The sequence below is a fragment of the Marmota monax genome, unplaced genomic scaffold (genome assembly GCF_021218885.2).
Source record: "Marmota monax isolate L192 unplaced genomic scaffold, Marmota_monax_Labrador192_F-V1.1 WCK01_AAM20220418_F8-fsc00020, whole genome shotgun sequence".
NCBI lineage: Eukaryota > Metazoa > Chordata > Mammalia > Rodentia > Sciuridae > Marmota > Marmota monax.
In genome coordinates, this window is record NW_026692912.1 from 19,792,988 (window position 1) to 19,814,595 (window position 21,608).

The following is a 21,608-nucleotide window of genomic DNA, read 5'->3' on the forward strand; positions in this document are numbered from 1 at the left end:
AGGATCCTGGCTTTACCCACCCATAGACTTGGGTTCAATCCTGGCTCTTACATTGGCCGCAATCTGCTTTCCTTGAGGTAAGCTTCTGGGGCAGCAGTGGTACCTGTCTCATAGGACTGTTTTGAGGATCCAATGAGTGTGGATAACCGGGAATGAAATGGTCAGTGCTGTGCCTAGCACTTAGGGAGCGCTCAATATGTTAGTCACTCTTGTTATTGTCATTAGTTTAAATCAAAATGCAGATTACTGAGGGATTGCTCTCTTGGGCTGGGGGTGTTGAGGCCCAGGTTCATCTCCTAGGGGTTAAGCTATCAGGTGATTTAATTTCCTTCATTGAGCATTCTATATTTTTCTGGTTTTCTATATAAACAAGTACTAGGTCCCTAATTAAAAACAAACAAAATAGGGGCTGGGGATATGGCTCAAGCGGTAGCGCACTCGTCTGGCATGCGTGCGGCCCGGGTTCGATCCTCAGCACCACATACAAACAAAGATGTTGTGTCCGCTGAAAACTAAATAAATATTAAAAAATTCTCTTAAAAAAACAAAACAAACAAACAAAAAAAACAAACAAAATAAAGTTTTTCCTTCCTCCCTTTCCTTCCTCCCTTCTTCCCTCCCTCTCTTTCTTCCTTCTTTCAAGAGAATGTCTAAATGATACATTGGGGGGAATTTCCCAATACTTCGAAGGAGCAAGGGAGTTGAGTGCAGTCCCGGGTAGAAAGTGGCAGTGGGTGTGTGGCCCCACACTTTGGCTTGTTAATCTAGTGGGGCTGAGCTCCTGGTCTCGGCTCTCTGCTGCTAATTAGGGCCTTTTCCCTCTCACATGGATGGAGACTGTTCGCAGGGTCGCAGTTGGCTGCTGCCCTGTGTCGACAGCTGGTTCTGATTGTGCAGAGTTGCACAGGACGAGGGCTGGAACGGGAATGTTTTGGGAAATTTGCATCATCTTCATGACCCTAAATCTAGTACATGTTTTCTAAGCAGATGGAGGTTTGAGGACTTGATGAAACAGTAGTGGCTGTAAATGAGTTGTTATTCTATAGAAAGGAACAAGACTAAAAACTGAGAAAGAGGAATTGCTTCTGCTCATTCACTGATCCTCCAGCTTGTGTATACATCCTGACTTTGCCCCCACTAGATCTCCCTGCCCTTGTGGTTTGTCTGGCCAGGGGTCCTGAGGCCATTTCTCCCTGGGACCTGCCTCCTCCCTTTCTCCACACTCACAGCCTCCTGCAGGTATTTGTTTCAGAGTTACTAAGGGATTGCTCTCTTCGGCTGGGGGTGTTGAGGCCCAGGGTCATCCCCTGCACTGCAGGGAGCAGTCAAGCAAGCAAGCTGGCTGTCACATGAGAACATGGGAACATCCCACACAGTTACCAAAGTGGCTGCTGGGACAGTGGAAGAGTGCTTGTGGATTGGGGCCACTGCTGCTCTTGCTCGTGTCATGAGCACTGTGTGCCTGGGGAGCTCCTTCTGCTCATTCCTCCACTGCTTTCCCTTGGGCCTCAAAACGAAACAACAAACCCCATGCTTACCTGCTCCTGTCCTGCCCAGTCCCCCTCATCCCACTCTCTCCAGCCTGTGTCCTCTTGCCCCATTGGCTACCTGACTCTTCTCAGCTTCAAGGGGGCACGCTGACCTGGGCCTCATACATGAACTTTCTGTTGTCTGGGAGCCTCTTCCTCCACACAGCTGCAGAGAGTGCCCCTCACCTCTTTACCCCAGGTCAGTTTGCCAGGCAGACCCTTGAGACAACCTCTGAATGTCCCCTGCCTTCACCCTGATCAAGTCGGTTTGAATAATTTATTATTATTTGACAAACTCCTCTCCCCAGCCTGTAGAAGGTGAGTGCTATGAATGTGAGAGCATCTTTGTTGTGCTCATTGCTGTTATTTCCTAAGATCCACTTGAACTTGGGAAACCAGGTGAATGCAGAAGTGCTCCACAAGCCGTCAGTCACTGCTGCTCCTTCTTCCCCTCTTCCCTCCTCCCTCATCCTTCCTTCTCACCCTTTCTTTTCCACCACCACCACTACCATCATCATTGCCCAGGAAAGAGCCAGAGACACAGCCCACTGATGGCCACACAGGAGGCGTAGAGCTAGAACAGTCTTGGGATGTCAGCCTTAGGGAACAGGCAGGAAAGTGTACGTGTCCTTCTCTGCCTTCCTGTCTGCTGCCCCCCGAGCAGACTCCAAGCTCCTCAATGTCTGGGACCTCCCCGGCGCAGGGCCTGGCACGTGACTGGCCTCCTTCTTCCTCCCTTCCATTCTTCCTCCCTTCTTGCCTCCTTCCCCTTCTCTTCAGTCCTCTTCCCTTTCCTTCTGTGTTTCACAGCAGTTACTTTTGTTCCAGGAAGGGTTAGTGCCGCTCCCAGCAGTCACCCACCTCCAGGGAGCCTTCCTGAACCCTCAGCCAGCCCTGCCTTCTGTGCATACCATGGGCCCTGAGTGCCCTTGTCCCATCCTAGGGACTGTCTCTGGAGGACTCATGATTCCTCCACTGAAAGGTATAGAGCATCTAGTGGTCATGTGAGAATGGACTATATTTATAACCGTTGACAATGACAGATCATAAGCAGGTTATGATTTTATAAAAATTTTGTATATTTGGAATATTTACTAACTGTTAAAACTTAATTTGGAAGGCTTATTATGTGTAATATGTTATCTAGTAAAAGTTTTTTCAAAGCAATCCTGCACATGATAATCAAATAGTAGAGTGTGTAGATAAAGTCTCCATCCCTCGCCCTGGCCCTTCCCAGAGGCAACCTCTTTAAAGGGTTTTCCTCCAGGTTATTTGGGATTCTGTTTGGTGCTCTGAAACCTCTCTTCCTGCAGTCTCTAGGCTGCTTGCTCCCTGTGTTTCCCTCCCCTCTTTAAGTCCCTTGCCTCAGCTGCACGTCCCCATTGTCAAGCTAGTGAACTACACATTCTGACATTCCCCGGAGCAACCACAGATTCCTTAGGTGGACGTAAAAGTGGAAAGCCAACGAACAGCACTCGTTGTCTTTATGGCTGTGTAGGTCCTACTCGGTGACAAGCCAAGTTGTGTGCCAGGGCTGTATTTCATTCTCTTAGGGACCAGGCCTCCAGTTCAGCACTATACTCTATTTTCTTTGATCCATCAGTTGCTTGAAACAGAGTATATTACACACATATACGTATATAATATGTAAATGTAGATGAGTATTAAAATACATAATATTTAGCATATGGTAAACCTATTATGCTACTTGAATTTATATAAAGTATGTGTTTAAATAAATATGTAGTATTTAAATATATTCAAAATTTAAATAGACACAAGCAGGAATTCTTGTTTTTTGGCATTCTTGGAGATTATTATCACCTTTTCTCTCTCGCCTTTCCCCTTCACTGAGTCCTCAAGCTTTCCCAAGCTTTCTATCGTAATTTCATTTCTGACATATCTTTAATGGCTGCTGTTTTCTCCAGAGTCTTACTCCAGGAACCTTGTCCTTCCCCAGGTTGACTAATAGTTCTTAGGTCTTTTTGCACAGTTGTCAGCATGGGACTCACCTTGCAAATTCCTTTTCTTTTAAAGTCATGTTTATTAAAGTTTAATTATATCAGGTAGGAATCAAACTTTTTAGTGAACAGTTTGGTGGGTTTTGAAGAACGTGTGCTCTCTCGCAGTCACCACAGTCCAGATGAGAGCTTGTTGTCACTCCCACAGTTTTCTCTTGCCCTTTGAGATTGGTTTAACTCTGACCCTGTCTTTGGCAGCCATTAATCTAATTTTTGTTCCTGTAGTTTTTACCTTTTTGAGAATGTTGTGTAAATGAAATCATACAACACTTCAGTGTCTAGTTTCTTTCCTTTGGCAGAAAGTGAAGCATCTTTTTTAGCACATGCAATACTAATTCCCTTTTTCATGGCCGAGTAGTACTCAGCTATGTGGGTGTGCTGCAGTTCCCCTATTCCCTCACCAACTGATGGACATCTGGGTTGTTTCTAATTTGGGAAATAGAAATAAAGCTGCCATAAACAAGCACACACAGTTTTATATGGACATGGGTTTGCATTGTGTGAACATCTACCAGTGGGATTGCTAGGTCCCAGGGTAGGTGTGTGCTTAACTTATAAGAGACAGCCACACTGCTTTTCCAGATGGCAGTGCCAGTTTGAATGCCCAGGGTGACAGATGAGAGGTCAGCTGTGCTGCATCCTTTGCAGCCGTGGCAGGTCAGCTGTTGTCTTTTCTAGGTTGTGGCAACATGTGTGGGTGGCATCTTGCAGCTTTGACTTGCTTTTTCCTGGGGCTAATGCTGCTAACGTCATTCCATGGCTTACTCGCCCTCTGCATTCTCTTTCATAAAGGATCTGAACAAAGCTTTTGTCCAAGTTTTCAAAAAAAAACAAAACCCCAAAAACTGGGCTGTTTGTTTTCCTATCATTGAGTTATAGCTGTTTTTTATATATTTTATATATATATATCTTTTTTTGCATTACAATTCTTAATACACCTTTATACCACAATTTATCATATCTCTGTACATAAGATACGTTGACACCAAATTCACATCTTCATACATGTATTTCTTATCTTTTTATTAGATTGTGCTTTGCAAATTTTTTTTTAGTCCAACACTTCTCATTTTCTTATAGTAGCAAAGTGCAATAGAAATTGTGTGTGTGTGTCAGATGCCATAGTGCATGCCTGTAACCCCAGCAGCTCAGGAGGCTGAGCAGGAGGATCACAAATTCAATACCAACCTCAGCAATTTAGCAAGGCCCTAAGCAATTTAGTGAGACCCCATCTCAAGATAAAAAATCAGCTGGGGGGCTGGGATTGTGGCTCAGCAGTAGAGCGCTCGCCTAGCATGGGCGGGACCCGGGTTCGATCCTCAGCACCACATAAAAATAAAGGCATTGTGTTGTGTCCATGTACACCTAAAAAATAAATATTAAAAATAAAATTAAAAAAAAAATCAGCTGGGGATGTGGCTCAGTGGTTGAACACCCCTGTGTTTAAATACCTGATACCAAAACAAGAAGCGTATGTATGTGTTTTAGAGTTTTCATTTCTTATTTTTTCCTTCTAAGCTTAATTTTTCTGTTATCTTGGTCTTTCCTCTCATTGTGCTGTTAAACTCATTCCTGGTAGCTTGTCATTGTTCGTGATCTGACCCTCCTGGCCTTCCTCTTGAGTGACCGAGGTAGGACACAGCAATATGCCCACACTGTGGGACAGGCTTACAGGGTACAGCCCTTCCAATGCCAATAGGAGGGGAGCCTGCAGTTCCCTCACCTTGGTTTCTCCTGGGGGTGGGCATGCTGACCTTGCTGGCTTTTGGCCCCTGCCCTCTGCTTCTCTGAGTGCCCTGGGCAGCTGATTCACCACCTCTATATCTCCCTCATGACTTTTTCCAGCTCGAGACTTTCTGCTTCCAGTTAGTCAGAAACCAGGCTGATCCCCAGAACGGTATTGAAATCTCTCATTGGAGGGTAACATCCCTCTGCTGCTATTGTCATTGCTATTTTGGATTTGTTTTCATTTGTGGGCTTTGTCAGAGGGATCTCAGGAGTGACCTTAGGAAATGTGTATATCATGTGTCATTTGAACTTGTCACCTATTTTGAACTTAATACAGCAGTGGTTCGGGTTTATCGCAGGATAGATGATGGGCAGAAGCCGTTTCTCCCTCTTGAAACCTGTTTTTATTCACAGACTAACTACATTTGCTCTCACATTTTTGATTTATGTTCTCTTTGAGGGTGGATAGCATAACAGGATATTTAATTGTGCTGACAGTGAAATACATACTAATAAAAGCACTCATGTTTTGTTAATAATTATTAGGATCTGCTAGAACTTCAGATTTTACCCACGGGACAGCCAGTGGCCTTGGATGTCCTCCAGTGGATGGGGCTCCTGAAAAGGGCCAGACAAGTGTTCCTCCCAAGTAGCGCATCCATAAACTGGCACATTTATTGTCTGAAAGGACCCAGGAAGCCCCTTTATTTCCTGTAGCTGTTTGGTGGCCAAGCTTGGATTCTGGAATCAGACCAGGGTTTGGATCTCAGTTCCAGCAGCTCTAGCTGTGTGTCCTTAGACAAGTGACAAGTCTCTCTGAGCTCAGAGCCTCATCCATCAGATGGCAGTAGTACTGGTGTGTTGTCGTTCGTGTGTAGACTCAGTGGTAATGACTCAGTATTTACCTGGAATCTGTGGGCTGCTTGGCATTGCTGCGTATCGACTGTGTTTTTCCCCGAGTCTCTGCTCTGGGGAGGGCTCCCGGGAGCTTGGTGGGCATCTTCACTCTGGATCCTACCATCCTTTTGTCTTCTATTCCTGCCTGTGCAGCCAGAGGCGTCATACCCTTTTCTGACCTGGTGGGACCCCTCAGAAGCCCTTGTCTGGCCCTTGTGCCACCCAGCTCTTCTCTAGGCTGGCACTGGTTAGAGCCCAAGTGGCGACCACAGCTTTGTCCTGGCTTGGGTGAAGATGGCTCCTACCATCCCTACTGTCAGTGGCCTCTGTGGCCTGGAAAAATCGAATCATCTGCTTGTTCCTTATTATTTTGTTTGGAAATGGGAGAACGACCACCAGGGTTTGTGAGGATGAACCTACATGATGTGTGAGAAGTGTCTCCTGCAGTTCCTGGCATGCAGTAGGTGCTCATATCTCACACGTGCGGCCACTGGCTGGCTTGGGCCCTCACCCCAGGCTTTGGAGCCTGGTGCCTTCTCCTACCTCCAGGCTCTCCTGGCCTGGATTTTTGGCCCTGCTCCCACCCGCTCAGTGATGCCTTTTCCCGTGAGCACTATTTTATTAACATGATTAACGTGCTTATGAGGTGTCAGCCATTGTTGTGGGCACTTTACAAATGTCAGCTCATCTAACCCTTTTGACTCCCTAGGCGGCAGCACTGCTATCAGTGCCACTTTTTCACAGGAGCAAACTCATGGCCCCAGGTCACCCAGCCATGGTATTATGGTTTAGATATGAGGTGTCCCCCAAAAGCTCACATGGGGGACAATGCAAGAGCTTTCAGAGGTGAGTGATTAGATTATGAGAGTCGTAACCTGATCCGTGCATTAATCTACCAATATGTGTTAACTGATGGTAACTGTAGGCAGTTGGGTCGTGGCTGGAGGAGGTGGTCACTGGGGGCGTGCCTTTGGGTTTATATTTTGTCCCTGGTGAGCAGAGCTCTCTGTTTCCTGACTGCCATGTCCTGAGCTGCTTTCCTCTGCCACACCCCTCTGTCATGATGTTCTGCCTCACCTTGGGCACAGAGCAGTGGAATCCCCATCTCTGGACCGAGACCTCTGAATCCATGAGCATCAAATAAACTTTTACTTGTCTAAAATTGTTCTTGTCAGATCTTTTGGTCACAGCAGCAAAAAAGCTGACTGAAACCCAGGAGGTTGTCCCAGATCTGCTGACTCCTCAGTCATGCTCGCTGGGTTCTTTCTGTGACCTTTGTGCCCTTAATGCTCCCTCCTGAGCCCAGAGCCAGCCTCTGCCAGGGCCCAGCGGGAGGCTTCCTCAGCAGCTCATGCTCCTCCCTCACTTCCACAGCAGGGGTGTGGGCAACAGGTCACTGTGCTATGACGACTGCCTTGGGATGAGGCCTGCACATCCCTGAGGGACACATCAGCCCCTGAAGCTTTCCTGACCTGAGTCTGTTGTGAGCCCTGTCCCCAGAGGCTGGGCCTGCTTCTTGGTTAGACACCCCTGGTTGGCTCTGTCCCCCACTGCCTCAGTGGCCACCTTGTCCTGGGTGTTTTTAGAGCTCCTTTGACTGTCATTGTCCCACCAGTTCTTCTGAAGATTGTTCATAAGTCGATCTTATGTTTTTGTTTTTCCCCTGCCAGAGGGTGGGAAGGAAGAGGAAGGGAAAAGTTGCCGGGAGGCACAGTGGTGACGTGGTGTCATTGGCTGGTGCCAGCTGGTGGTGGTCAGAGGTCTGATTTAGAGACTCTTCTTGAATGTGATGCGGTTTCCGTGTGGACACGGTCAACGAATGTGCTTTGGAGAAGCTGTGGTCAGAATTAAGCCCACATTGGAGGGACCGTGGGCTGGCGCCAGCTTCCTATGGCTTGGCAGCCTGGATACCATGGGGTCTTCAAGGAGGATGTGTCACCACTCCCCAGGCCACCTCTTCTAGGGATGACCTCACTGGCTTCAGACACTGTCAGAGTCAGGCCCTCCTCGGCCACTTCAAGGCTTCTGACTCCCTGACCACTAAGCAGAGAGCTGATGCTCCTTCTTGGAGGGATCTGACTGCTGGTGGGCAAGCCTCCTGTCACATGGCTGGAGAAGCTTTGCAGGACCAGTGTTGATGCCTGTTGTCACCTAGGAATGAGCACGGGTGGGGGTATTAAGATGGGGCTATTTTTGTGCCAGTTAGGGATTTTTCCTTCGTGACTTCTGATATGCATTTGCCTTTGAATGTTTACATGAATCTCATGTTTGAGTTTTTATTTAAGGCAACTGCATTGATACCCTTTTGTTCTGAGCCTGCTGGTTTTGCAGTGTGGGGTGCTGCGGTGTGGCCAGCAGCTAGCTGGGTAGCCTAGCCTGGCACTCAGGGTGGCAACCTGGGGTACAGAGACACATGGCTGAAGCCAGGGTATTTCTGTGACCTTCAGGGTGAAATGTAGACAGTGAGCCTGGACAGACCCAGGTGGGGGCCTGAAGTGGGAAGATGAGCAGAAGAACGTGGGGTGCAAGGGCAGGGCCAGCACCCGGCAGAGGGCACAGAGGGGTGGAGGGGCCTGAGTAGGGGCTGTGGTTTTCCAGTCAGGAAGTTGTCCTTGGTTAAGAGCACATTCAGATGAGCAGGGGTAGAGAGGTGGGTGGGAGAGGGAAGGGGGTGTGAGAAATTTTCCCCTGGAGGAGAAGAAAGAGCAGGAGCTGGAGGAGAGGGGCGCCTGGGAGGCTGTTTTCCTGTGGCTTCTGGGAGAGGCTGATGATCACTAAGATGCCCACGGGAAGGGGGCGCTGGAGAGGAGGAGGTCAAAGACATGGACAGGGCCTCTGGGATGGGGGAGGGGTGGGTCCTAGGAGGGAAGCCAGAGTGAGGCCGGGATAATCGTTAAGTTTAGTAGCAGGAAATTTTCTTTTCATAGATTCTGTTTTCCCTGGTGAATCTGGGGAACATTGTGTGATGGAGGAGAGATCCCAGAAGCCTGGCAGCCAGGGCCCAGAACTCTGAGGCAGGGCAGCCCAGGTGGGTGGGACTGTGCCCCCAGGAAGGGAAGTGCTTGGGCCTGGGGCAGCTCCTGCTCACCAGGATGTAGAGCCCAGGGCCTTCCCAGCCTCAGCCCACCATAGGTACCATTAGTTCCATAGCATGAACCTTTTTTAGGCATTAGTGACTGGAAGAGTTTTGTTCTATTACTTCACATTTTCCAGATCCACTTCACACAGATAGAATCTCTTGTAATCCTAAAAGGCTAAACACAGAGGGGAATAGTGCCAACAAGGTTGGGCCAGAACTTGCGTTAGTGCAGATAGAATGGTCTCATTTCTTCGGACATCTTGATCATCTTGATCTTGATCACTGCATTTGGGAGGTTTCAACACGGAGGACCACTCAGACCTCATTCATTCAACCAACACTGCGTGAGTGTCCATGGCCAGCCTGGCCCTATGCCCACCTGCCACCACCTTTCTCAGCCACTGCAGTCCTGGGGTTAAGCATCCTCATTTCATCAATGATGAAACTGAAGCCCAGGAAACAAGCAGCAGGGCTGGGATCCAGAACAGGGCCTTTGAGCCCCAAGACCTTTGCCCCAGTACCTCTCAGCACAATGCTTCATGCTGCTGAGGTTTTAATGGTAGATGTCTCCAGTCTTTAGAGCACCAGGCTCCTCAGGGAATCCTTGGAAAATGGCCATGTTTGAATCAGGGTCTTAGAAATTCCAAATCATTAAACTCAGGTGGATAAAGTTCCTGCTTGGCTCCTGCCTGTGTGACAAAGGCAGAGAAATAATAATAGATCTTGTTAATAAAGACAGTGGTGCTTGTGGGCTGGGCGAAGGCTGAATGCTGCCCTTGCTGTTTTGTGGCAGTGTGCCCTGCGAAGGGGAGGCGACCTTTATATTTAGTTAGCATAGTTCATCCTTTCCAGCATTGGCTTTGGAATCCATAGGTGAGAACATGAAAGTTCTAAGAAAATAAGCATCATGCTGCTGGGTTATGCACAGCAAGAATTTGACCTGGGTCTAACTGGTCGACAGGTGTCTTTCTAAGTTGTATGGTACAGAAGTAAGTTCACAGACTCTGAATTAAGTGTGTATACACACACGCACACGCACACACACACACATGCACAACTTCTGCTGTTTATTAAAATTTTCAGGAAAATATGGAGGGCCACTCTCAGTCAGAAATTGGGCAACAACCACACCACAGCCTTGAACCCAGTGTAGGGAGCTGGGTTTTATATTTGATGAGCATGACCCATATTTTCCAGCACTGGCTTTGGAATCCACAGGAGAGAGAGGCCTTTGTCCTGATAAACTAAATGAGTGTGAACATATACCTGTAAACAATTCAGGTGTGTTTAATGGTGTGGGTAAATGCAACAGAGGCAGGTCAAATACACAGTTCAGAACAAGGAAATAACAGAGGTAAATCGTACATCTCTAAGAGACAGACATCTGATTTTGAGAAGTGGACTCACGGTGTACATGAAGTCTGAGCCCTTTTTCCCCCATTTGTTAAAATGAATGTGGTGAGAATCACATGGAAAACATAGGTGATGTGCCTGGTCCAGCACCTGCCACATAGGGGATTCTTGCTAAGCGGTAGCATTAGTTAATATCATTGTCATTACTCTTACCTGGGGTCTAGCCTGGGAGGGGGCAGTGTGAGGACTTGGCAGGGTCTGGGTTGGTCGTGTTCTCTTGTGGGGGTTTCTGTGAAGGCCGTGATACATGCGAGGTAGCCGTGAGGAGGTGTGTGATAGCTCCTCCTGGTTGGTTCCCATGTGTTCCCGTGCCTGGCTTGTCCATCTTGTTGCCAGAGCTGCCCAGTAACTCTGGCCAGTTTCCACAGGCTCCTATCTGTGGCTTACCTGTGGGCCCTGAGATATGTTTGATGAGCACCACACCTCAGGCATAATTGCCCAGCCGATGGTTTTCTTTATGGCCATTCCCATTACTGCCCTGACTTCCTGATCTGCCTCTGTCCCAGCTGCTGGATAACTGACTCTCACTAAAAATCTTTAGAAAGTTCCAGCTGTGCAGCTGGAAAAAAAAGATACTAATGATATTGAGCCTGACATGAATTAATAGGAAGTCTTAGAACTCAGGATAGAGAATTCTAGCATCTACGTTTCTTCTGTTTTCCGGCAGGCACAAGTTGGGAATGGTCTTTGGATAGTGGCTTTACCTTGGTCCTTTTTAAAACCCCCATTAGATTACTTCTTTTATCTCCAGGTAGGAACCAGCCTTACTGATAGATAAAATGTAGCTAATCTATTTCTTCAAATCATGATGCTAAACCTGCTGGAAAAGCAGAGACAAGGCCCCTGAACAAGACACTAAAGTGAACCTTCCCTTCTGTCCCTTTGGTCATATACAGTGGAAGGGTCCAACTTCAGGAAGGAAGCCCCTGTAGTCCTGGAAGCTCTTCTGGTGGTGGTGGGCCTGGATTAGGATTTTTCCTGACTCAGGAATGGAGGCTGTCATGTGGTCAATGAAATCTGCAAGCCTTCAGCTGGATTTCAGTTTTAAGTTCACCTGGGGCTCTGGGTTCACTCTACATCAGGAGGAGTCCTGCTAGTTAAAATGTTTGTGTCCCCACTAAGAAAGGACTTTTGGCCCCAGAGAAGCCACATATGAGAGAAAACATTCAACTCTTGACTTCTTCATCTGGCTTGTTTCACTTAGCCTGATGCTCTGCAGTTCCATCCATTTACCAGCAAATGACATAATTTCACCCTTCTTTATGGCTGAGTAATACTCCACTGTGTATATATACCACATTTTCTTTATCCATTCATCCTTTGAGGGGCATCTAGGCTGGTTCCATACCTTGGCTATTGTGAACTATGTTGCTATAAATTTTAGAATGCAAGTATCAGAGGAACTGCAAAATGAATGATGACTAAATTATGCTCTATGCATGTATGAATATATCATGAATCCTACTTTTTAAAATATTTGCTTTTTAGTTATAGATGGACACAATATTTTATTTTTATGTGGTGTTGAGGATCAAACCCAGTGCCTCACGCATGCTAGGTGAACACTCTACATCTGAGCCACAACCCCAGCCCCCCTACTTTTTATATATAACATACCAATTTTTAAAAAGTAAATAAATATAAGGAAGCCCAGTAGTCTAGAGGAAGGAGACCATGAGGAGAGGGAAAGGTGTGTACTAGGGAATGAAATGAAGCAACTAGATTATTTGCATGTATGAATATGTCACAGTGGACCCCACTATTATGCATGATTACAACGCACTACTCAAAACATAAAAAGAGAACATTTTGACGTAGAAATCTTGGGAAATGTGGCCAAAGTTATGGGAGGAAAGTATTCTGCATCTCCTCCTCACCTTTGGCAGCACGTGCAGACACCTTCTCCCACAGATCCCGCCTTCCTCCCCGACCTGGTGAAGGAAGGTGAGAGTAGCCAGGTCTTCAGCTCCCCGCTCCTTCCCACTTGATGTGGTGGGTTTTGCATCCCAAGTAGAATCCCTGTTGAAATGGACTCTCTGCTTTCTAGGAACTAGCCAGCTGTGGATGGAGTAAGAAGGAGAAACACAGTCTGGCCCCCAACGTCGTGGCCTTCACCCGGAGGTTTAACCAGGTAAGCAACCGCCCTTGTGTATGCCTGTCTAGAGGCAGTCTGTTGTCCCTAAATGCTGCAGCCCCACCAGGGTTCACTTCGAGGCACCTTGCCCCAGATCCAAACCCTTCCTCCAGACCCCTGTGTTCACCCACTCTCGCGCCATTACAACCCAGTTCATAAGGTGGGTAGAACTGAACATGTCTTTCCTGTGTCTATGTCATGCCAGGGGCTTCAATTCCATATAAGCTAAGGTTCTAGCACCCTGTTGTGCTCTGAGAGGTCAGGTATCGGGATCCAGCCTCTGCCATCCTCCAGCCTTGCTTCCTATTCCTCCCTCTTCAGGCTTCACCATGCTGGCCTGCGTCTCTTGCCCGATACGTCGTGTCTCTGTCCTGTAGGGGCCCTATGTGTTCTGCTGTCAGCCCAGAGCTCCTCCTTCATGTTTAACTCTCAGATCTTAGCCTGTCCCCTGGGTCCCCAGCCTGTCAGAGGTCTCCCGATCATCCATTCCCTCATGGCACCATGTCCTTCTCTGTGTGGTGCTTTACCCATCTGTCTTCATCCTGTGTAGCTCTCTGGTCTCTGCTTCCTTGCCAGTCTGTGAGTTTCATAGGACAGGTACCACGCACGTCTTACTTATCACTATGCCCACCTGCCACCTGCTCCCTTGCCCAGTGTCGGGCAGAAAGGTACTAGACCTTCAGTAGGACCAGTGAATGAGGTGCTCAGGAAACAGTTTTGAGTTGGACTTCTTTGAACCCAGATTAACTGGCCCCATACTATTCCAAACTGATTTGATGGAGCACAATTTTTGCTCTGGTTGTGACGACTCCCGTTGCATAAACCAAACCCCCAAATGATGCTGTTGGCAATTTTTTCTTCTTCTGTTTTGTTTTTCTGGTTTCAAATGAGGACAGTGGCCCAGAGGTTGCATAATGTGCATGATTGGTCCTCTGGGTGCTGGGGCCTATGTTCCCTTGAGGCCATGGCTCCAGCTGGGCCTTCCCTCTTGGAAATGCCTGGTCCTGTGCATCACTGCTATTCAGCTTTTCCAGCCCTCATAGCCTCAGCACCCATGTGAGCACAGTGGGAGCCTCACAGAGACACCAGCTTATTGGCTGAAGATCAGGACTAGAGCGGACCGAGGTGTTCCTTGGTGAGATATGATTAAGAGCTAAGAAAGGCCTAGATGCGGCTGGGCTAGAAGCTGCATATCATTTGTTTTGAAAAATCAAGTTCCAAACCTTTTGCTTCTTTTCTCTTTCGTTTGAAAATCTTTTTCTTTTCAACTGAGCTTAGTCTTAAGAAAACAGATGTGCATAAACTATCAGGGGATTCATAGTTTTCCCAACAAAACAACTTGACTGGGAGCCAACTCAGTCCCTCCTCTGACCAGCCATGGAGCTCCTGTAGGAGAGGCTGTTGGGGCTCTGATGCAATCTGCTTTGCAGGCAGATGCCAGGCCAGCTTGGCAAAGGCCATGCAGCTTGTTCTGTGAACAATTGCATTATGTCCAGCTCAGGCTGAGTGGTGAAATGAGCCAGAAGTGAAATTGCATTTTCTCAAGCAGAATGCTCCAGGAAATGGACTTCCTGATGGCCCTTTGGCCGTTCCTGGACATAGCCCTGGTAGCTCTAGTTTGAACATTGCCCAGAGGCCAGGACGGTCAGCCACTGGGGTGGCTTTCTTCGGGATGAACTCATTGGTGTCCCTTCCTGGTGGGCCTTTCCATGTGAGGACAGGACTCCAGGTAAAAGGAAGCAGGTCACTGCCCCTGCAGAGCCTCAGTTTCCAAATCTGTAACTGAGAATGACATCCTCTGCTTGCATAGTGGGTGGCACCAAGAGGTATCCATACGTTTTAGAGGGAAGACAAGGAAAATGTGCAGATCAGCTGATGGGAAGGAGGTTGCCAGGGATTGAGGCTCCTTGTGGCCAGGCCAGAAACTCAGTGGCCAGTGTCCTGATCTGCTTGCCAGCAGGGCCCGAGTCCCTAGGGATTTCTTCATAGAACAGCTGCATGGAAGAGCTCAGCCAGGTTCTTTGGGGTCTTGACCTCAAGGAGTTCTCCTTACAGCAGAGACATTCTCCATCTTTTTTGAGTCATGGATTCTTGTGAGAATCTGACGATATCACATAAGAACTTTTCCCCAGAAACTGTGGACACATACATTTGCATGTAATTTTAGGGAGTTGATTGCTGCACTAAAATGAATGCGGGATCACTTCAGGGTCTCAGAGAATGAAACAGATCTGACCTGGGTTGGCGTCTTAACCCCATAACTCATTAGTTGTACAGTGTGGGCTAGCTTTTGGCCTCTGTGAGCTCATCTTCCTCAGGAAGCATTTTGACTGTTTTTTAAAGATTAAATGAGAATCATGGGAGTAAAGGGTCTAGCCCCATGCTTGTCACACAGGAAACGATTAACATGAAGGGTTGTGGGAGCTCTGAGCCAAAAGAAAGGTTAAGGCCAGACTAGAGGCTGGGGCATAGGTGTAGGCGTGAGGGCAGGGACGGTGTCCAGGGGATGCTGAAAGTTTTGGAAATGATGAAGAGGAAATCAGGAGTAACAGAGGCCCAAGTGTGAATGTGAGGACTGCTGGTGTTTGTGGATGGGCAGAGGACAGGGGGCAGCACAGGTAGCTGAGAAAGGGTGGCCAAGAGCAGGAGGAACACCCAGGAAAGGTAGTGGAATCATTTTGAGAGAGAGAGAGAGAGTTCTGCAGCATGGGCCACGTAAGTCAGCTGGAGAAGAGGCCTTGAAACCTGGCATCGAGACCCTGCTGGTGACATCAGGCAGACAGTTTTGTCGAAATCGTAGCAGGCTGAGTAGGAGGAGATGGCGACAGCGGAGAGAGAGCAGGTGCGGGTGATCCCAGCAACTGTGACTCCAAAGACGGAGATGAGGAGGAGATGGCAGGAGGGGTCAAACAGGCCCAGAGAGGTGGTCCTCTGTTTCTTCTTCTAAGTGGGCAGTCTTGAGGAGGTTCCTGTTTTGAATGGAAGAATCCAGGAAACAAGGAAAAGTTAAAGATGAGAAGGAATCCTTGATGAAGTATTTCCCAGAGAAGGTGGGAGAGGCTGAGGCTGGGGCTCTTGGGATGAGAGGTGCCCCAAAAAGGCAAGATGCAGTTGTCAGTCCACCTGTAGATGTGACACAGGGAGGCCCTGTGGCCTCTTTTCTTCAGGAAAACAGGAGGCAAAGGGGGAAGCAGAGGGTGGGAAAGTGGAAAACCTACTCCAGGGTGAAGGAGGAAGAGCTGATATGGAAAGGCTCTAGGGCACCGATGGTGGCACAGTAAAAATTGTGACTTTTACAGTGTCCTTGGGGCAGTGGGCAGGTAGTCATATCTAGTTAACCTGCACAGCCTGAGAGTGGGAGCACAGGAGGCATGGTGGGATCCATGGTGGGATTCGTGGTGGGATCCATCTGTGCATGCACACAGAGGCCAGCAGCCTGAGTTTCTGGAAGGACCAAGGCAAAAGAGAACTTCAAGTACTGGCAAAGGAGGGAGTGGAGTAACAACTGATAGGGGATGGGTCTGCCTAGAGGAAAAGGATGCCAAGAAAGAGGGCTGCCAGGGACTCCAGGGGATGCTAAGAGGGAGGGTCTGGCACAGTGGGGTCAAGGAGAAGGGTTGTGGCCAAGACTGGAGTGTAGTTTTCTGCTGTCGAGCCATCCCTGGTAATCAGGAAGGAGGTGGTGATGGAAGTGGTGGGAGCGATGGTTGCTGCAGTTGAAGTGGTCAAGAGGCATGAAGCTGTAGTTCATGGTGATGTACAAGTTGCCTGAGGAAGAAGGTGGGATTTGTGGTGGAGAGAAAGAAGTGACCCAGATCCTGATCTGCTTGTTTATCTCTATTGGTTTATCTTTTCCAGACAGTCTAAAAAGGAAGACAGAAAGAAAAAGGAAGGATACATATGTAGCCTGTTTAGACCAGCATTTTTCACTTTGTAATAGACTCATCTCTCTATATATGACTTGATAACTCATTTCAGTTTTTTACATGAACACTATGTCACTATATGGATTCCCCATGGTCAGCTTACCCATTGATCAATACTGAAGGACATCTCAGTTTCTTCCAGTTTTTGACAATTTGAATAAGTTGCTGTGAACATTTTCATGCTTGTATGTGTGCTATGTAAGTTTTAAAATCATCTGGGTAAATACTTAGGGGTGCAATCTGGACCACATCTGCCCCCTCACAACAACATGTGAGAGTTTGCCTTGCTCCAGATCCCTGCCAACCATTGGCATTGTCAGCTCTTTTGCATTGAGAAGTTCTCATAGGTGTAAGTAATTCTATTCTGGTCTGCTTTATGTCCAGTTTGGGGTGCTTCACATGGGGTGCCGATGTCACACAGGAGCTTGTAAGTATCACAGTGACCAGAAGGGTGAGGGGATCAGGAGAAGGTCTAAGGAGTGAGAAAGCTCAGGGAGGAGTCAGCGAGGTTTGTAAGTAACTGTGGGGTTCTTACTGGGTGGCTGGATCAGCCCAGAGGGCCTGATGGTTAAATACAGGGGCCAGAAGTAGGAGGCAGTTTGGCTCTTTCCTAACTGTGGAGGCTCAAGCAGAAGCCAGACAAGGGCTTTATCATGGTTAGTGTAGAACTGCATCCAATGGTGTGGCAGAGAAAAGGCAGAACCTCTAAGATCCCTTCTAACTCTTGGTTTCTTAAAAAAAAAAAAAATCATGAATGGACTTATGAGAAATTTGTGGCAAAAGTAGATTTCTCATAAGAAAAGATAATTTTTTTTCTTAAACCTAGATATTTTTTTTCCTTTTGCCACATGGTTTGATTGTTTTTATTTGTGGTTGATTAACTAAATAAAGTTCTTTGTGTTCCTATGTATTTAGTTTGTTCATCTATAATACCTCTTTGGGTCTCCCAGGGGATGTCTAAGTCCCCAGCAGTTGAACTCTATAGCTATATCACCGAAGCAACTGTCATTATAGTAATAATTTGTGTGTATTGAAAAGTTATTTACACTGTGACAAAATGGGATATATTCCATGTATACACAACTGGTTCAAATATTTGAAAATCAATTAATGTAATGTATTATTGATCCAAAAAAGAAAAATAATTGACCTGAAAAAAACATTTGACAAAGTCCAACTTTTGTTCACAATTTTAAAAAATCAGCATATTAGGAGTAGAAGGCTATTTCATTAACTTGATAAAGAACATTTATAAAAATCTTTTAGTCAAAATCATTTTTAAAGGTCACTTTCCTCCAAGGATTGGGAACAAGACAAGGGTGTGCTCTCTTTCCATTCTATTCAGCATTGTATTAGAGGTCCTGGTTAGTGCAATTAGACAAGAAAAATATATAAATAACAGACAAAAATTGGAAAGAAGGAAACCAAACTATCTTTATTCATAGCTGACATGACTGTCTATATGGAAAATTCCAAAGAAGTCTATTTAATGCCCTCCACCCCAGAATTAAAAAGCAAGTACAACAAGGTTACAAGACACAAGGTCAGTATGCTTTCCTATATACCAGTAATGAAGAATTGGAATTTGAAATTTAAAAAAATACCATTTGTAATAGCACCAAAAACAAAACTTAGGTATTTATGTAACAAAATATGTACAGGTTTATATGTGGAAAACTATAAAACACTGATGAAAGAAGTCAAATTAGATTTAAATAAATGGAAAAATATTCTATCATCATGGGTCAAAAGACATTATTGTTAAGATGTCACTTCTTTCCTACTTGATCTGTAGATTCAATGTAATTCCAATAAGAATCCTACAAAACTATTTTATAAATAGTAACAAACTTCTTCTAAAGATGGTATGGAAAGGCTGAAGACCTAGAATAGACAACACAGTGCTAAAAAAGAACAAAGTTAGGGGACTCAGTATTGGCAAAAGAACAGGCATCTAGGTCAGTGGAACAGAATATCGACTCTAGAAGGAGCCCCTCACAAATAGAGTCAGCTCATTTTTCATAAAGGTATAAAGGCATCCACTAGAGAAAGGATAATTTTTCAATAAATAGTGCTGGAACAGCAGACATGTGCGTGTGTGTAAATGCATCTAGACACAGACCTAAGCCCTTTCATAAAAACTCAAAATCAACCTTAGGACTAAATGTGAAACTCAAAACTCTAAAACTTACAGGAGAAAACAGAAGAAAAAAATCTGTATGACCTTGGGTTTGATGATGAAACCAAAAGCACAATCCATGAAATAAAAAATTGATTGGAACTTTATTAAGTTAATAAGATTTTCATTCTTCAAAAGACATGGTTAAGAGAATTAAGAGACAAACCAGGCACTGAGAGAAAATATTTTTCAAATATATATCTGATAAAGGACTTGTGTACAAATCATATTCTGAAAGCTCAGCAGTAAAAAAAAATGGCCCAATTAAAAACAGGCAAAAGAACTCAACAGATACCCCACCAAAGGAGATATCCAGATGCCAAATAAACTTATGAAAGATGCTCAGTATTATTTATCATTAGAGAAAAGCAAAATCCTACACACCTATTAGAATGCCTCAAACACAGAAAAGCTGACAGTGCCAACTGTTGGCCAGGATCTGGAGCAGCACGAAGTCCTGTGTGTGGGGCGGTGGGAATGCAACGAGGCAGATGTGTCCAACAATTGCACTCCTGGGTATTTACCCAGATGATTTGAAAGCTTACACACACATACATACACATATGCACATGGATGCACATAAGCACAGAGACATTTACAGCAATTTCATTCAAGTTTTTAAAAACTGGAAGCAATGGAGATGTCCTTCAGTAGATGAATGGGTAAGATAAACTGGAATAAGTTATCAAGTCATGTAAAAATACAGATGGAATCCCAGCAACTCAGGAGGCTGAGGCAGGAGGATTGTGAGTTCAAAGCCTGCCTCAGCAACTTAGCAAAATCCTATGCAACTTAGTAAGACCCTGTCTCAAAATAAAAGATAAAAAGGGCTGGGGATGTTGCTCAGTGGTTAAGTGCCTGTGGGTTCAATTCTGGCACCAAATAAATAAATAAATAGTTAACTAAAAAAATAGAGATGAGGGGCTGGAGTTGTGTCTCAGTGGTAGAGCACATGCCTTGCACTTGTGAGGCACTAGGTTCGATCCTCAGCACCACATAAAAATAAATCAAGGTATTATGTCCATCTACAACCAAAAAAATATTTTAAAAATTAAAATAAAAAAATAGAGATGAATCTTAAATGAAAAAAAGCCAATCTGGAAATGCTCCACATAAGAAACCTATATTCTCTTCTAGACTCGTGGATTCTGGAGCCTGCACCCACTGGGGCTTCAGGCAGCTCTGTTGAATCAAACTGTTGACCTGGATCTTCCCCTGCAAACTATGTGCTGCAGATCCAAAGTCAGCTCTGCCACCTCCCATAATTAGGCTAGAAAAATGTGTGGCGTTTTGGCATGTAGGAATCTATTAAATTATACATACAAAGTATCGCACTTGAGATTATGTGGCATAGAAGAGCATACATAGTCACATACAAGGTTATGGGCTGAGTGCTTGCTATCCAGAAACACTTTCTTCCATAACTGGCTAGTAAACATTTGAATCTGAACTTAATTTTGACAAATCCATGGAAAAAATGATTCTATGGAAACCCAGGCGTGTCCTGGAGGCAACCACAGATCGTTACACCAAGAAAACATTTCTATAATACTCCTGCTTAATATAAAAGGCAAATTGGTGATTCTGGGTTTTTCTTTCCTTGTTTTCTTTTGGAAAAGTAACAGTATTTCTGTTACAAGACTGTACTGTATCGCAGCAGTGGGCTTGCTTTGTTAACTCTGGGTCATCCTTCATTTTTTTTTTTCCTTATAAAATGGAGGGTTTCAGGGCTGGGTTTGTAGCCCAGTGGTGGAATGCTTGCCTACATGTGTGAGGCAATGGGTTCGATTCTCAGCACCGCATATAAATAAATAAAGGTCCATCGATAACTAAAAAATATTTTTTAAAAATGGAGGGTTTCAGACTCCTTGCCTTCCTTCTCATGCCACTCACCCCCCATCCTTTGGCCCACCTTTCTTAGCACTCTGGGTGTTCGTGTTTCGCATCACACGTTGTGCGATAGTGAAACACCCTGAAACACAAGCCAGAAGGCCAGCCAGTTCCCAGCATTCCTTGGCTGACCCTTTCCTCTGTTTCCTTGAGGTACTGTGAGTCAGCCCTACACTGATAGATGACTTTCTTGTTCCCACCAGACCCAGGGATTTGGGGCTGTGGCTTGATGTGAGAGGTCAAGCATGAATGAGGTTCTGAACCACAGCTTCTGGCATGCCCTTTAGGCACAGGCTGTCTCCAGGAAGTCATAGCTGCAACCTGCACTGCTCAGAATTTGGAAAGACTTTTTGTATCATTTATTCTTGGACAACCTTTCTTAGAAAATTAAGTTTGTGGCAGTTGCACACATTTTCAGTGAATCCTCCTTGTCTTGGGCCTACCTAGTGGATGTACTGTCAGTGCACACAGGCTGACCATGTGTCTGTCTGTCCAACTGTCCTCCCATCATCCATGGTCATCCTGCATCTAGATCCTTCTAAGCAGGTGTCCAGCCCAATTCATTTCTCAGTTCCCTGCAGCACCTGCAGAGACACTGGTATGTCATGGAGGCCAGTACTCCCCTGGGTGTACACAGACATGCCTGCTTCTCCCAGCACTGCTGTATGTGCGGAGAGTGGGTGCTGAGAACATGGGTCCCATCCAGGATCGGGTGCCACAAGGAGCCCTTCACCTCATATGACCCTGGGCCATGCTCTCCCAGCTTCCCAGTCTCATGGATATCTCACAGCAGTAGTGGGCAAGGGTGATGG

At 46.1% G+C, this 21,608-nt stretch overlaps 1 protein-coding gene across 13 annotated transcripts in view; it reads left to right on the plus strand.

The window, feature by feature from the left end:
• Ralgps1 (Ral GEF with PH domain and SH3 binding motif 1) overlaps window positions 1-21,608 on the plus strand; it is a 245,250-nt gene that overhangs the window by 75,945 nt on the left and 147,697 nt on the right. For all 13 annotated transcript variants that reach the window (XM_046451201.2, XM_046451200.2, XM_046451204.2 and 10 more), the window contains exon 5: window positions 12,715-12,798. In XM_046451201.2, coding sequence (XP_046307157.1) covers window positions 12,715-12,798 — 84 coding nt within the window. The remainder of the gene's footprint in view (window positions 1-12,714; window positions 12,799-21,608) is intronic.